Source organism: Haliotis rufescens, unplaced genomic scaffold, assembly GCF_023055435.1.
Source record: "Haliotis rufescens isolate VD_foot unplaced genomic scaffold, xgHalRufe1.0.p SCAF_33, whole genome shotgun sequence".
Classification (NCBI taxonomy): domain Eukaryota; kingdom Metazoa; phylum Mollusca; class Gastropoda; order Lepetellida; family Haliotidae; genus Haliotis; species Haliotis rufescens.
In genome coordinates, this window is record NW_025964035.1 from 755,659 (window position 1) to 771,393 (window position 15,735).

The 15,735-nt window shown below is 43.0% G+C and overlaps 1 protein-coding gene across 4 annotated transcripts in view; it reads left to right on the top strand.

Annotated features, from left to right (window-relative positions):
* Nucleotides 1-1,462: 1,462 nt before the first annotated feature.
* LOC124151612 overlaps nt 1,463-15,735 on the top strand; it is a 28,704-nt gene continuing 14,431 nt past the window's right edge. For 2 of the 4 annotated variants that reach the window (XM_048380863.1, XM_046524148.2), the window contains exons 1-7: nt 1,463-1,656; nt 10,035-10,070; nt 11,007-11,097; nt 12,053-12,126; nt 12,596-12,610; nt 14,304-14,333; nt 14,781-14,822. In XM_048380863.1, coding sequence (XP_048236820.1) covers nt 1,617-1,656; nt 10,035-10,070; nt 11,007-11,097; nt 12,053-12,126; nt 12,596-12,610; nt 14,304-14,333; nt 14,781-14,822 — 328 coding nt within the window. In that variant the 5' untranslated portion in view covers nt 1,463-1,616. The remainder of the gene's footprint in view (nt 1,657-10,034; nt 10,071-11,006; nt 11,098-12,052; nt 12,127-12,595; nt 12,611-14,303; nt 14,334-14,780; nt 14,823-15,735) is intronic. The other 2 variants (XM_048380864.1, XM_046524149.2) reach the window with 1 other exon arrangement.

Below are 15,735 nucleotides of genomic sequence, written 5' to 3' on the forward strand. Positions count from 1 at the left end.
CTACTTTTACTGCTACTACTGCTACTTCTACCACTACCACTGCTACTACTACTACTACTACTACTACTACTACTACTACTTTTACTGCTACTACTGCTACTTCTACCACTACCACTGCTACTACTACTACTACTACTACTACTACTACTACTACTACTACTACTACTACTACTACTACTTTTACTGCTACTACTGCTACTTCTACCACTACCACTGCTACTGCTAGTACTACTACTACTACTACTGTTGCTGCTACTACTACTACTTCTACTACTACTACTACTACTACTACTACTACTACTGCTGCTGCTGCAACTACTGCTACTGCCGCTACGGCTACTACTACTTTTACTACCACTGCTACTGCTACTACCTCTAATACTACTACTTTTACTACTACTACTACTGTTGCTACTTCTACTGCTACTACTACTCCTGCTGCTACTACTACTATTACTTTTTCTTATACTACTGCTACTGCTACTGCTACTGCCACTACTACCACTGCTACTGCTACTACCACTACTACTACTACTACTACTTTTACTACTACTTCTGCTACTGTTGCGGCTTCTGCTACTACTACTGCTACTACTACTACTACCACTCTTACTACCATTACTGCTGCTACATATCTTCATAGTTTATACATTAGCATAATGGCGGAAGATTTCTCTCTACACTCTTAATTACCAGCGGATCATTGTGTGAATCAAACCCACAAACCCACCCCCATCCTGACCCCCAAGACCCTCTCTTCCCCCTCTCCCCTCTGGAGTATACAACCTACATGCATAACTGTGTAAGATGTAGCCTGTGGGTTATGGCGTCCCACACAACCGAACACTGTTTTCTAGCAACCCCAGGGTCATGCTCTGGGCGACTCCTGAATCGATCTTTCAACTTTCGGAACCGGCCGCCACGCCTACTGTTAAAGAACTTTGTTTTCAATCTACATTTTCAATTATCTCTCCACAACGTTAACATTAGCGTGGACTGGTTTCGCCCAATTTAGGCGCTCAAATACACTGTGCAGAGTTGCGTCCCTTAAGTGTGTCCGGATGCAGCTGAGCTCCTCATTCGCCCTGTTTATGATCATTATGCTGTCAGCAATATATCCCTGTTTGTGGGTTTTTACGAAATAGTCTGTTTTCCTATTCAAGTCGGCGCTAACCCCAACCCACTCACTTAAAAACTTTAAATTAAATAGACAATTATTTCTAAAATACTGAGACACATTACATTAACATTGACATAACGCTCCATCATGCTGACGAAACGATGACACAACGTTTTGCTGAAAGTCTTCGACAGTGAAGTTCAAATAAAAAATATACATTATTCAGATACACAAATACACAATTTCCGTCACATGTATGCCACACTTTTCGGAAACTGTTTCAGAAACACTCCCACGGTCATGACGTACCAATACGTCACCATCATGATCGACTGTGAGCGACACCCCTACAATCTATCACAGCCCTATATACGTCACGGGCGGTAGGTATTGAGAACATCTTCCCCAGAACACAAGCTCAATACAAGCTGACCAGGCAGCAGCACGAACCTTGAACACTTTTCAGAACCAAGGAGTTAACATTAACAAGATAAACATGAAGTGGACCACAGCCATTAGGATGTTCGCTTTACTCTGTGAGTAGATATGTGTCTTCTTGTTGCTGGTACGAGTGTTGTTCTACGGGCTTCGTAAATGTCAGGGAGAAACAGATTGTTGTTGTCGCCTTGATGATGGCGTGTGCGCTGTCAAGGCCGCTGTCAGTTGTCGGTTTATTCTCCACATTGCCATGATGCAATTTATATACTTCAGTTACTTCTTTATTCATGAAATGAATATATTCACAACCTATTTATGACATAATGGTCGCACTCGAAAAGTGGCCTGTATTTTGGAACGGTATGACAAAAAAATCCCTTATTATTTTAAGTGGTAATAATATTATGTGGTTAGAAAGGATACACTTGTATTATAACAATCTCACTGTCGACGTATAATCTTAATGTTTTGCTGATTAAATTATGTAAATGCATAACTACAAATAAAATGTTCAATATTTGAGTTCAAGCCAGTCATAACAGGGTGAATGGGAACACTAAAGAAAATGTGTAGTATAACATAATTTACCTCCAATACATATTAGAACGGCCTCAAACTACCCTGTGGAAGACCTTAGATACATTTTTGATTATCACAAATTAATATTTTTACAATTGTTGATTATAATTTGCTGACCACGTCACGACCAACATAGTGTGTGAGCCACGTGCATTCAGATACCTTTGTATTAAAGTGTGTTTGTAGCCTATGTGTCAAATATAGACTACAGGTGATCGTTCATCGTTAACGCTTGTCACGGCTAGGACCATGGCCTCACAATGTGTCTTAGTCATTACTAGAATGTTCAACACAAAACAAATGGGACAGCAAGAAAGATCAGTTAAAAAACCCATCCTGTGACATAATGAAGAACAATGAAATGGTCGTGTTCCCATTTAGCATGTCGTGATTGGATAGAATAATGGAGACGAGAGTAACCCAGTTCTGTCACATTGTTTTTAATTTCAATTTAAAAATAAGATTAATATTTCCAGTCCAAATTCAGCTCCGCACTTTCTATGTTTTTTTTATGTAATGTGAACTGGAATTGTGATGGCCGTGGAAGCACGTCAGTGATGTGTGTTGTGGGTCTCGCTAGAGATGTTGTGTGTTGTTTAACGCCACACTCAGCAATATCCTAGCTATATTAAGACAGACAGACTTTTCGAGTCTGGACCAATCAATCCAATGATCAATGTTGTGAACAACGATCCTCGCCGTCGGGGTAAGATGACAACTCACTGAGCCTGACCGCTCGATTAATTTGGTCGGATTATACAACCAGTACAGGTTGTTAGGGGTCTGTTTTAAACGGGAATTCCCAAAGGGAGACACGAAAGGTTACCCCGACCTTCTCTAACCCGGAATCTCCATGGGGATGTAGTTCGAAAGATAAAGTGAGTGAGTACTGTTTTACGTGGCTTTTAGCAAAATTCCAGCAATATCCCGGCGGGGGGACCAATATGGGCTTCATACAGTGTAACCATGTCGGGAATCGAATCCGGGTCTTCGGCGTGACGAGCGAACGCTTTAACCCCTAGGCTACCCGACCGCCCCTTTGAAGAGAAAGAAAATGTGTTTATAACATTATTTACCTCTAGTACATATTAGAACGGCCTCAAACTATTCTGGTGTGACTTGACCTTAGAAACATTTTTAATTATTACAAATTAATATTTTAACAAAGGTTTTATTTGCATGACCAAGTCACGACCATCATAGAGTGTGAACAACGCGGATTCAGATCATCGCGTTACATTCGGTCTACTCCGTTTTTCTAATTGTTGTTGGGAATTATTATGATTGATAATTTCGGGTGAAGAAGTCTGTGAAACGGATAACAAATAGCTGGCTATGAAACCAACGACAAGGACATCCTCAAACAAACACCCATTGTGCCAAAACACCTTTGATTCACGTGACGGATGTATGTCTTTGTCTCCTTGTCTTTGATTGGTCGTTCCGTGGCCTACTTCATCCAATCATTAATAACTGTCATGGACTAGCGGTTGAAGACGCACAAGGTCGCGCCAGAGTGTACCGTTAGTGTGTTAAATTTCTTATTGACAAACAGAGATGAGTCAACCTCCCTCCTTTTTAAGCATATAAAACATGCATTTGAAAATTTAATTGGTGTAGTCATACGAAATGTAGAAATATTACGACATGCCAACTGACACAAAAGGTGAATATTTCCAATGTAAAAAATAACATATATACCACATTTACAAGTTAAAAAAAATCGATAGCAGCTCGTCCTCAAATATATATTATATATTATATTCCTATTCTATTATGACATCTACGGCGGAAGTATAACCTTTCAAAGAATCTTATTCCTCCCAATTTGAAAGGTACGACACTCTAAATTGTCGGGCAATCTCTCTAATGAACGATGGAATACTGCGAAGTTGGTGAAGACGAGTGATGACTACTGGCGTCACTTCCGAAACGATGTTACTATATAACTGAGACACAGTACACTAGATATTCGAGGATGGTCGCCGATAGAAGCAGGCATTCGTGACCAACTCGTGTTATTCCGGGAAAAGCCGAAGAGCGACTCGTGCCCCTCTCGTGGCCATTTATGCGGCCGGGTTCCGTCTTAGCGCAAACGGGCATACCCAAAACAATTGTCAACTCGTTACGTAATGATTCACACATATTTCCCCATATATGATATATATTTCAGATGCAATTTAAAGCACATCAGGACGTGCGGAATTATGCATTATGATTGAACACATTTAACTGTGTCTTGGGTATATTTCTAGATGCAAGACATACACATGTATGTAAAATCATAAATTATTCCTGAGGGATTCTTTGACGAAGAACTTGAAATCAAACGTTATTCTGATTGGTTTGTCGTATTTTCGCACATAACATTCATAGATAGGGGGACGAGTCTTCTTGCAGGTTACGGAAAGGAGCGAGTGGTGACGAATGAAAAGCAGGTTCTTGTAGATCCCTTCCCTCCCCCCCTTCCCACACACATCGTACAATTCTGCACGCATATGCGACAACTACGACAGTTCTGCGACAGCTTTACGTTCTCAAGCGAATCAAACCTGACGAGAGAACTATGTAACATGTAACATTGGACAACCAGACACTGACATTTTAACATCAGCGTTCGATATCACATGTGATCATATCACACACAATATTTCATCCAAGCCATCTGCTGTATTGCTCTTTCAAACATGTTCTTGCTCTGACCGGGTTAAAAGTATTACGATGTAGAAATATGACTTTTACGACCTCCTATATCTCGTCAGTGACGTTTCCGCTTTCGTGAAACATGTCATTAATCTTCCTCGCCATATGACCGGAAGTACGTTCCGCGCATGACCGACTTTAGGTTTAGGATTCCGCCATGCTTAGTAAGCATGTTACCTACTCCTGTAGCTTCAGGCTATTGTAACAAACATATTCCCTCACGAACAGTGATAAATTAGGAAGACTTCAACAACGCATAGCCGCAAGTGGGCGTCTTAATGTGAAGTCCCGTGAAGAATGGAAGAGCCATAGTTTTTGTCTTGTTACATGTAGGTCCAACCCGTGAAGATCCGGGGTAGAATAGGTCTTCAGCAACCCATGATAGCCCTAAAAGGCGACTATGCTTGTCGTAAGAGGCGACTAACGGGATCGGGCGGTGCATGTCATCGTATCCCAATTGCGTGGATCGATGCTCATGATGTCAATCACTGGATTGTCTGGTTCAGAATCGATTATAATACCGACCGCCGTCATATAAGCTGGAATATTGCTGAGTGTGGCGTTAAACCAAAAACAAACATAAAAAAGATGTAGGACCCGTCGTGGTATACATATAAATAAATGGGATTCTAGGTTATAATACGTCCTCATGTTTGGCGTTCGAACATCGGAATCGGATAGTCAGGCTCGATGACGTGGCTGTGACATCGTATGCCCGATGGTTGTTCACGCTATCACCCATTGGTTGATCTGGCCTAGATTCGAATATTGTCAGAACCGGGGCTTTGTCAGATTGCGGCTTCAAATAACATTCAATCACTCACTCGGAGATATGGATACTTCGTGGTTATAGATACGGTTATATATGGGTAGCTGCGAGATCATGGCTATGTACTGTTCCGACCTCTGACCGCGTCCGTGGTCTAGTGTCATATTGAAAGACGTTAAAATATGTTACTTGTTGTTACCCTGCCTGGCGCTCGGTATTAAGGGGCTAAAACAAGGAGTGGTGGGCTCGGAGTGAGTATACTGTGTCTGAGCGGGGTATTCATGTTAAACTGTGGCATGGATCTCAGTGATACAATCGGCATTAGTCCGAACAAGCACGCCGCAATGTAAGTGCAATAATCTTGGTCGCGACGTTAAACCCAAATTCGCCTCGCCTATCCGACATCAACCCACCTACGATAAACGCCTTCTAATCTGTGGTGTAATAGATAGCGCGTCTAACCGGAGAACGGAAGACCAGTGCTTCGATGCCCTGCCGCGTCATAACAACAGATGCTAAAAGATGGTACTTGTTATTACCTTGCCTGATCTTAAAGGAGATACAAGTGCAGTGGGATATCCGTGTTAAACTGCGACATGGTATTTCATTGGGCAGGTTCTTTATCACCGGCTTTAGTCACGACCAGTACAGTGCTTCGATGCCCAGCCGCGTCATACCAACAGATGCTAAAAGATGGTACTTGTTATTACCTTGCCTGATCTTAAAGGAGATACAAGTGCAGTGGGATATCCGTGTTAAACTGCGACATGGTATTTCATTGGGCAGGTTCTTTATCACCGGCTTTAGTCACGACCAGTACAGTGCTTCGATGCCCAGCCGCGTCATACCAACAGATGCTAAAAGATGGTACTTGTTATTACCTTGCCTGATCTTAAAGGAGATACAAGTGCAGTGGGATATCCGTGTTAAACTGCGACATGGTATTTCATTGGGCAGGTTCTTTATCACCGGCTTTAGTCACGACCAGTACAGTGCTTCGATGCCCAGCCGCGTCATACCAACAGATGCTAAAAGATGGTACTTGTTATTACCTTGCCTGATCTTAAAGGAGATACAAGTGCAGTGGGATATCCGTGTTAAACTGCGACATGGTATTTCATTGGGCAGGTTCTTTATCACCGGCTTTAGTCACGACCAGTACAGTGCTTCGATGCCCAGCCGCGTCATACCAACAGATGCTAAAAGATGGTACTTGTTATTACCTTGCCTGATCTTAAAGGAGATACAAGTGCAGTGGGATATCCGTGTTAAACTGCGACATGGTATTTCATTGGGCAGGTTCTTTATCACCGGCTTTAGTCACGACCAGTACAGTGCTTCGATGCCCAGCCGCGTCATACCAACAGATGCTAAAAGATGGTACTTGTTATTACCTTGCCTGATCTTAAAGGAGATACAAGTGCAGTGGGATATCCGTGTTAAACTGCGACATGGTATTTCATTGGGCAGGTTCTTTATCACCGGCTTTAGTCACGACCAGTACAGTGCTTCGATGCCCAGCCGCGTCATACCAACAGATGCTAAAAGATGGTACTTGTTATTACCTTGCCTGATCTTAAAGGAGATACAAGTGCAGTGGGATATCCGTGTTAAACTGCGACATGGTATTTCATTGGGCAGGTTCTTTATCACCGGCTTTAGTCACGACCAGTACAGTGCTTCGATGCCCAGCCGCGTCATACCAACAGATGCTAAAAGATGGTACTTGTTATTACCTTGCCTGATCTTAAAGGAGATACAAGTGCAGTGGGATATCCGTGTTAAACTGCGACATGGTATTTCATTGGGCAGGTTCTTTATCACCGGCTTTAGTCACGACCAGTACAGTGCTTCGATGCCCAGCCGCGTCATACCAACAGATGCTAAAAGATGGTACTTGTTGTTACCCTGCCTGGTCGTAAAGGAGATACAAGTGCAGTGGGATATCCGTGTTAAACTGCGACATGGTATTTCATTGGGCAGGTTCTTTATCACCGGCTTTAGTCACGACCAGTACAGTGCTTCGATGCCCAGCCGCGTCATACCAACAGATGCTAAAAGATGGTACTTGTTGTTACCCTGCCTGGTCGTAAAGGAGATACAAGTGCAGTGGGATATCCGTGTTAAACTGCGACATGATATTTCATTGGGCAGGTTCTTTATCACCGGCTTTAGTCACGACCAGTACAGTGCTTCGATGCCCAGCCGCGTCATACCAACAGATGCTAAAAGATGGTACTTGTTATTACCTTGCCTGATCTTAAAGGAGATACAAGTGCAGTGGGATATCCGTGTTAAACTGCGACATGGTATTTCATTGGGCAGGTTCTTTATCACCGGCTTTAGTCACGACCAGTACAGTGCTTCGATGCCCAGCCGCGTCATACCAACAGATGCTAAAAGATGGTACTTGTTGTTACCTTGCCTGATCTTAAAGGAGATACAAGTGCAGTGGGATATCCGTGTTAAACTGCGACATGGTATTTCATTGGGCAGGTTCTTTATCACCGGCTTTAGTCACGACCAGTACAGTGCTTCGATGCCCTGCCGCGTCATACCAACAGATGCTAAAAGATGGTACTTGTTGTTACCCTGCCTGGTCGTAAAGGAGATACAAGTGCAGTGGGATATCCGTGTTAAACTGCGACATGGTATTTCATTGGGCAGGTTCTTTATCACCGGCTTTAGTCACGACCAGTACAGTGCTTCGATGCCCTGCCGCGTCATACCAACAGATGCTAAAAGATGGTACTTGTTGTTACCCTGCCTGGTCGTAAAGGAGATACAAGTGCAGTGGGATATCCGTGTTAAACTGCGACATGGTATTTCATTGGGCAGGTTCTTTATCACCGGCTTTAGTCACGACCAGTACAGTGCTTCGATGCCCTGCCGCGTCATACCAACAGATGCTAAAAGATGGTACTTGTTGTTACCCTGCCTGGTCGTAAAGGAGATACAAGTGCAGTGGGATATCCGTGTTAAACTGCGACATGGTATTTCATTGGGCAGGTTCTTTATCACCGGCTTTAGTCACGACCAGTACAGTGCTTCGATGCCCTGCCGCGTCATACCAACAGATGCTAAAAGATGGTACTTGTTGTTACCCTGCCTGGTCGTAAAGGAGATACAAGTGCAGTGGGATATCCGTGTTAAACTGCGACATGGTATTTCATTGGGCAGGTTCTTTATCACCGGCTTTAGTCACGACCAGTACAGTGCTTCGATGCCCTGCCGCGTCATACCAACAGATGCTAAAAGATGGTACTTGTTGTTACCCTGCCTGGTCGTAAAGGAGATACAAGAGCCAGTGCAGTGGGTTATCCATGTTAAACTGCGACATGGTATTTCATTGGGCAGGTACTTTATCACCGGCTTTAGTCACGACCAGTACAATCAGCATCCCCCCGCAACCTCCCCCCCCCCCCCCCCACCCCCCCCTACACACACACACATACACACACACGTTGCTATAAAAACGACGTTAAACCCCAGCTCCCCTTAACGTCTTCCACTAGGTCTCAATCTGATTTTACACCAGCCTTCAGAAGCCCCAATCTGGATTTGCGGTCACATGACTTACGCTTATGTTTGTCTCAGCATTATTCATTCGTTTTTATCACGAGCATCAAACCCCGGCCATGTAACCAATAGATCACTACATTGACATGCTGGGAGACATCAATCAGCCCGCCTCATCGCACGTGATGGATCACAGTCGTAGGGGACGTATGAAGGAACAAGCTAGTAATAAACCATTGTTATGATGACAAACAGATCACCAAAAATGAAACTTCAGTTGAATGCTGTAGCTCGATGATTTTATTACATACTTCGCCATGCTTGTTGTTTTGACACAGAGGTCCATCCATGGTACGACCCAGAATATGTAGAGGGCGTTATGGAAAAATTCAAAATTCTTCTGAATAGGCCGGTTTTACAGCCTCAGACGTATCCGGGCCAACAAACCTGTTCTTGTCCTTTTGGATAAATCCAATGAAATCATTTATATCATTGAACTTTCTGTCCCTTTTGACACTAATATGATTGACCAGATTCAGCAAATACATGGCAAATATGCGGTCCTCGCTTTCGAAATGACACGCTTGCATCCCAAGTACCAAGTTGTCCGACTCCCCAGTGTTCTTGGAACCCTAGGATTGGGACCTCCCAATCTGTTGACTGACATTGGAAGAGTATGTACCCGGGTTTGCTACCAGGAATACAGCCCTTCTGACAATCTGGGTAATGCAGAAGGCTGCAGTGTTGGGTAGTCTTCATAGTCTCCGGAAAGTTCTGGGTGGGTTTGCATTTTTTTTTTTTTTATCTGTGCAAAATAATAATAACAACATCCTCATCATATGGTGTGACGGGACATGGAAACTCGTCTATTCTACAATTATTGTTACATTTTTTGTTCATTTGCAGGTATCACACAGACTACAACAGCTTTTCTTTCACAACGTGAGTTATGTCATTTGATTTATTTCATTATCGCCAAGGCTGCTTAAATATTTCAGTCTATAAATACTTATGTATATTATTATGAGTTTCACGCTAACAACGTTAAATTGTCAAATTCGTAACCAGGACGATATCACTAGAAACGGTATCGTACGGAATAACAGGGTTCCATCGTCTTTAGCTATAGCCACAATGCCTTCACCTATAGTCACAATACCTTCACTTATAGTCACAGTACCTTCACCTACAGCCACAATGTCTTCACCTATAGTCACAATGCCTTCACCTAAAGTCACAATGTCTTCACCTATAGTCACGATGACTTCACCTATAGTCACAATGTCTTCACCTATAGTCACAATGCCTTCACCTATAGTCACAATGCCTTCACCTACAGTCACAATGCCTTCACCTACAGTCGCAATGCCTTCACCTATAGTCACAATGCCTTCACCTATAGTCACAATGCCTTCACCTATAGTCACAATGCCTTCACCTATAGTCACAATGCCTTCATCTATAGTCACAATGTTTCACCTATAGTCACAATGTCTTCACCTATAGTCACAATGCCTTCACCTATAGTCACAATGTTTCACCTATAGTCACAATGTCTTCACCTATAGTCACAATGCCTTCACCTACAGTCACAATGCCTTCACCTATAGTCACAATGTCTTCACCTACAGTCACAATGTCTTCACCTATAGTCACAATGCCTTCACCTATAGTCACAATGCCTTCACCTATAGTCACAATGCCTTCACCTACAGTCACAATGTCTTCACCTATAGTCACAATGCCTTCACCTATAGTCACAATGTCTTCACCAGTCACAATGTCTTCACCTACAGTTACAATGTCTTCACCTATAGCCACAATGTCTTCACCTACAGTCATAATGTGTTCATCTTGTCATAACGCCACACGTTTCAGATGACCGCTGCACATTCGTGGACATCATCACGTGTTGGTTCAACCCATGCCGATCATCTGTGTGCCCTCTCTACCCACAAGCCACATGCAGGTAGAGTTACCGTTCTTGAAAAGTAGCCCAGTTGTCTCCCGTGTCAGTGGGATGTTGGAGGAAAGTCCCCAGTGAGTCACGGGCGGTCGGGTAGCCTAGTGGTGAAAGCGTTCGCTCGTCACGCCAAAGGCCCGGGTTCGATTCCGCAGCTGGGTATGTGTGAGGCCCATTTCTTTTGTCCCCGCCGAGATATTGCTGGAATATTGTTAAAAGCGGGGAAAAACCATACTCAATCAATCACAGTGAGTCACAGTCACGTCCTAAACGTTTCCGCTTTGTTAAAATCAACGAGCGACCCGTGAAGATCCGGGGTGGAATAGGTCTTTAGCAACCTATACTTGTCGTAAGAGGCGACGAACATGATCGGGTGGTCAGGCTCGCTGACTTGGTTTATGCATGTCATCGATCCCAAATGCGTGGATCTATGCTCATGATATCAATCATTGTCTGGTCCAGACTCGATTATTTACAGACCGCCCTCATATAGCTGGAACATTGCTGAGTGCGGCGTTAAACAACAAAGAAAGAAAGAAAGAAATCAACGAGCATGGTGCAAACAAACCAGTGACCATGATCAGGGTGATTGCTGAACCCTGGCACATCTAAGGGGAGCGACTCTGTAGAATCTGTTTCTTAAAATAATATATATATATATATATATATATATATATATATATATATATATATATATATATATATATATATATATATATGCGCGAGTGCAAACACTAAATAAAAATACATGCAAGTTATGAATGCCAATCCAATATACTAACTTAGCCTATGACTTCGACGAGGTAGCTTGATGGTTGAAGCGTTCGCTCGATCCGGGTTCGATTCCTCACATAAGTACACTGAGAGAAGCCACTCTCACTCACTCATTCACTCACTCACTCACTCATGCCTACAATGAGAGAAGCACTCACTCACTCACTCACATATTTTCTATTTTCAGTTTGGTGTATATGCGTTGCGGCTGTCGACCTGTGTGGCATACAAGTTTCGGGCAAGTCAACTGCAACGGTCCACGTAAGGAATTTACGGTTTTGTCAAACCCCGGTTTGATTCAATTCCTCTTCTAAATAAAGCATCGACACTCGTTCTAGCGATCAAGATGCTCCGATCGTTTAAGTTAACTAGTGTTGCATATATCAGACGTGTTGCTGAAAGAATGTCAAGTTATTTTTGTGCTTGTTTTGAAATCACTATTGCAAGCTATGCCTGTCATAAAAGGCGACTCAATCGAGCGGGTGGTCAAGCTCGCAGTATGATTGATCCACGTCATCGTATTCAAATTCCGTTATTCGATGCTCATGATTTCAATCACTGGTCCAGACTAGATCATTTACAGACCGCCGTCACATAGCTGGAATATGCGCTGTTAAACGAGGAAAAAAAACGAAAATATTTTGAAATTAATTTTACAACCATTGCTGTTTCGGAGAAGCAACAGTTACTGGTAAATTCATATAACTTTTTTGCCTTGTTTCTCCTGCAGTGCATTTTGGGCTCGGTAAGCAGATTGGCTTCTTTCCTTATGGTTCATTTGCTACGTGATATTGCTTTGCATAAATTCCTTTACGTTCAGACAAACACCTGACAGACATTGAAATTTCGTTTGTCTGGAAACCCTTCATCCGGACCTCGTTAGTCTAGACACCGTCTATGTTGGGTTCGTTAGTCCAGACACCGTCAATCATGAAACCCTTCTTCAGGACCTCGTTAGTCCAGACACCTTTCATCTAGAAACCCTTCTTCCGGACCTCGTTAGTCCAGACACCTTCAACCCCGGGTTCGTTAGTCCAGACACCGTCAATCAACAAACCCTTCTTCCGGACCTCGTTAGTCCAGACACCGTCAATCATGAAACCCTTCTTTCCGACCTCGTTAGTCCAGACACCTTTCATCTAGAAACCCTTCTTCCAGACCTCGTTAGTCCAGACACCGTTAATCATGAAACCGTTCCTTCGGACCTCGCTAGTCCAAACACCGTTAATCATCAAACCCTTCTTCCAGACCTCGTTAGTCCAGACACCGTAAATCATGAATCCCTTCTTCCAGACCTCGTTAGTCCAGACACCGTAAATCATGAATCCCTTCTTCCAGACCTCGTTAGTCCAGACACCGTTAATCATGAAACTCTTCTTCCAGACCTCGTTAGTCCAGACACCAATAATCTGGAAACCTTTTTTCCCGACCTTGTTAGTTAATTCGGAAACCACCTCTCAGGACGAACAGTGTTGGGGGCGGTGACATATATACGCCTTATTATTTCTGCCGTCCCTCATGAATAGTATCGTTTTTCAGAATTTTTTCTCTCAGCTTTCCCGCCATTTATCAAACAAACAAAGGAAAAGTATCAGGGTTTTCTTCATCAGTAATTTGACGGTTTCAATAATCAAACCGATATATTTACTAGTTGCTACATTTGCTATTTAAATGTTTTTGCTTCCAATGTTCTATGGTAGATTCGGTGATTGCGCTTTCACGGTTGTACACAACCCGGCATAAAGACGAACAGATTTTTTTGCTGATTTTTGTCGCTTTAGCTTCTGTGGCACTTTTTGGCTTTATAATCCCGCTATCACAATCAGTATTATCACTGGCTGATTTTACTAATTCATCATTTGTTCGTTTGTGGACATTCTCAACAATATTAAAAAGATTCGCCTGCTTTCATAAACGGCCATGTTGGATAAACTCGTTTCACTTTGGTTCGAGATTAAGTCGCTAAAAATAGATATATATCCTCGAAACAAGCGAAATGTTCTTCCCCTGCACTAAATATTAACAACGGGAAACTGTGATGATAAAAGACAAGCTGACTTCGTTCTAAAAAATATGATTTATTAACAATCACCGATGTTATGTTAAACAATAAAAATTATTGGGTACTTTATGTGTCGACCAGAGGGACTGACACTCACGTGAATTACCGGCCCAAGCCTAAATCTACGGGTCAAAATTCGTTGAGTACCGGTGAACGGGAACATGGTTAGTTAGTGCTATGTCTGAATTGAAACAGTTTTGATGCAGTCATAGCAATCCTTAGCTACAAATCGATAATCATTTGCCTGTCACTCTGTTTGATAATTTGAATTTAACTACTAAGATCAAATTACCTGGGTCTGTCCGTTAGTCACGGCGAAGTACCCCTTTAACACTGCTGCATGACGGGAACTCATCTCATCCTATTGTTCTTTCAGAACTCCCTGTGACGTCAGCAATATTACCCGGTTAGTGAAACTTACTTTCTAGACTTAAGAATGAATGTGTCTCACGATGCATGCACAGACATCAGACATCAGATCGCAGCAGGAAGCCATTGCACAATACTTGTTGTCTGAATGGTCTCACAAGTATGGATAGCACTCGATATTTCATCGCAAAATTATTATTATTATTATTATTATTATTATTATTATTATTATTATTATTATTATTATTATTATTACAGTTGAAATGAGCCTATGTTTATTCGAATGAATTGGGTAAAGGGAAGTAACTCGTTTCGTTGGCGTGGTCTGTTTCGAGTTTTGCTGAGTTACGCATATACTCCGGACCTGTGTGTATGAATGACGGTAAGATACCCTGTAGGTGAGTCTGTATACCCGTCGCCCTGCATGGTATATGATGGCATATACCCTATAGATCGGTTGACAACAAGTATCTTATATTTTCAGTTCAGGCTGTCGGAAGGCCCGCGACACCCGTTTTGCAAACAGGTAAGTTTTAAACATGGGCATGAGTAAGTGAGTAAAGTTGGGTTTGACGCCGATGTGAGCAGTGTTTTACTTATATCAAGGCGTTATATCAAACTTGTGTGGGAGCCACAATAACCTAACATCGTAAGCAGGGATTCGAACCCACGATCATAGCCTCCTGGCACCCCGGAGAGACGAGTGGGCCATCCCAGCCCCAGTGTTGTTTATCAGGAAATCCCAACAAGGCTCTAATTGTTGGAGGTTTCAGTACTTTGATGAAATCATCGGGTGCAGGCATGGTTGACATGGATCCTGACAGAGGCGAGTATGAGATTCGAACCCATGATCATAACCTTCTGGCATCCCTGAGTGACGAGTGGGCCATCCAAGCCCCAGTGTTATGTATCAGGAAATCCCAACGAGGCTCTGATTGTAGGGTTCAGTACCTTTGATGAAACCATCGGGTGCAGGTATGGTTGACATGGATCCTGATAGAGGCGAGTTTGAGATTCGAACCCACGATCAAAGCCTTCTGGCACCCCTGAGAGACGAGTGGGCCATCCAAGCCCCAGTGTTATGTATCAGGAAATCCCAACGAGGCTCTGATTGTAGGGTTCAGTACCTTTGAGGAAACCATCGGGTGCAGGCATGGTTGACATGGATCCTGACAGAGGCGAGTATGGGATTCGAACCCACGATCATCGGACCCTGGAATGGTTGAAGGCCAAGGCATTTAAAAACAGGGATCTGGGATTTAAAAATGGATGATCTGTGTCATTTCAGCCAAAGGATTTGGTCGCTACTCAGCCACTGGTCTGTCTAAGACAGTTTCGATGATTTTCGATTGGTTGATATGAGAATCAAGATGATGAAACTATCGTGAACCAAACGTTATCACGGCGACTTGTAAACAATGGAACAGTGCAAACCAGTG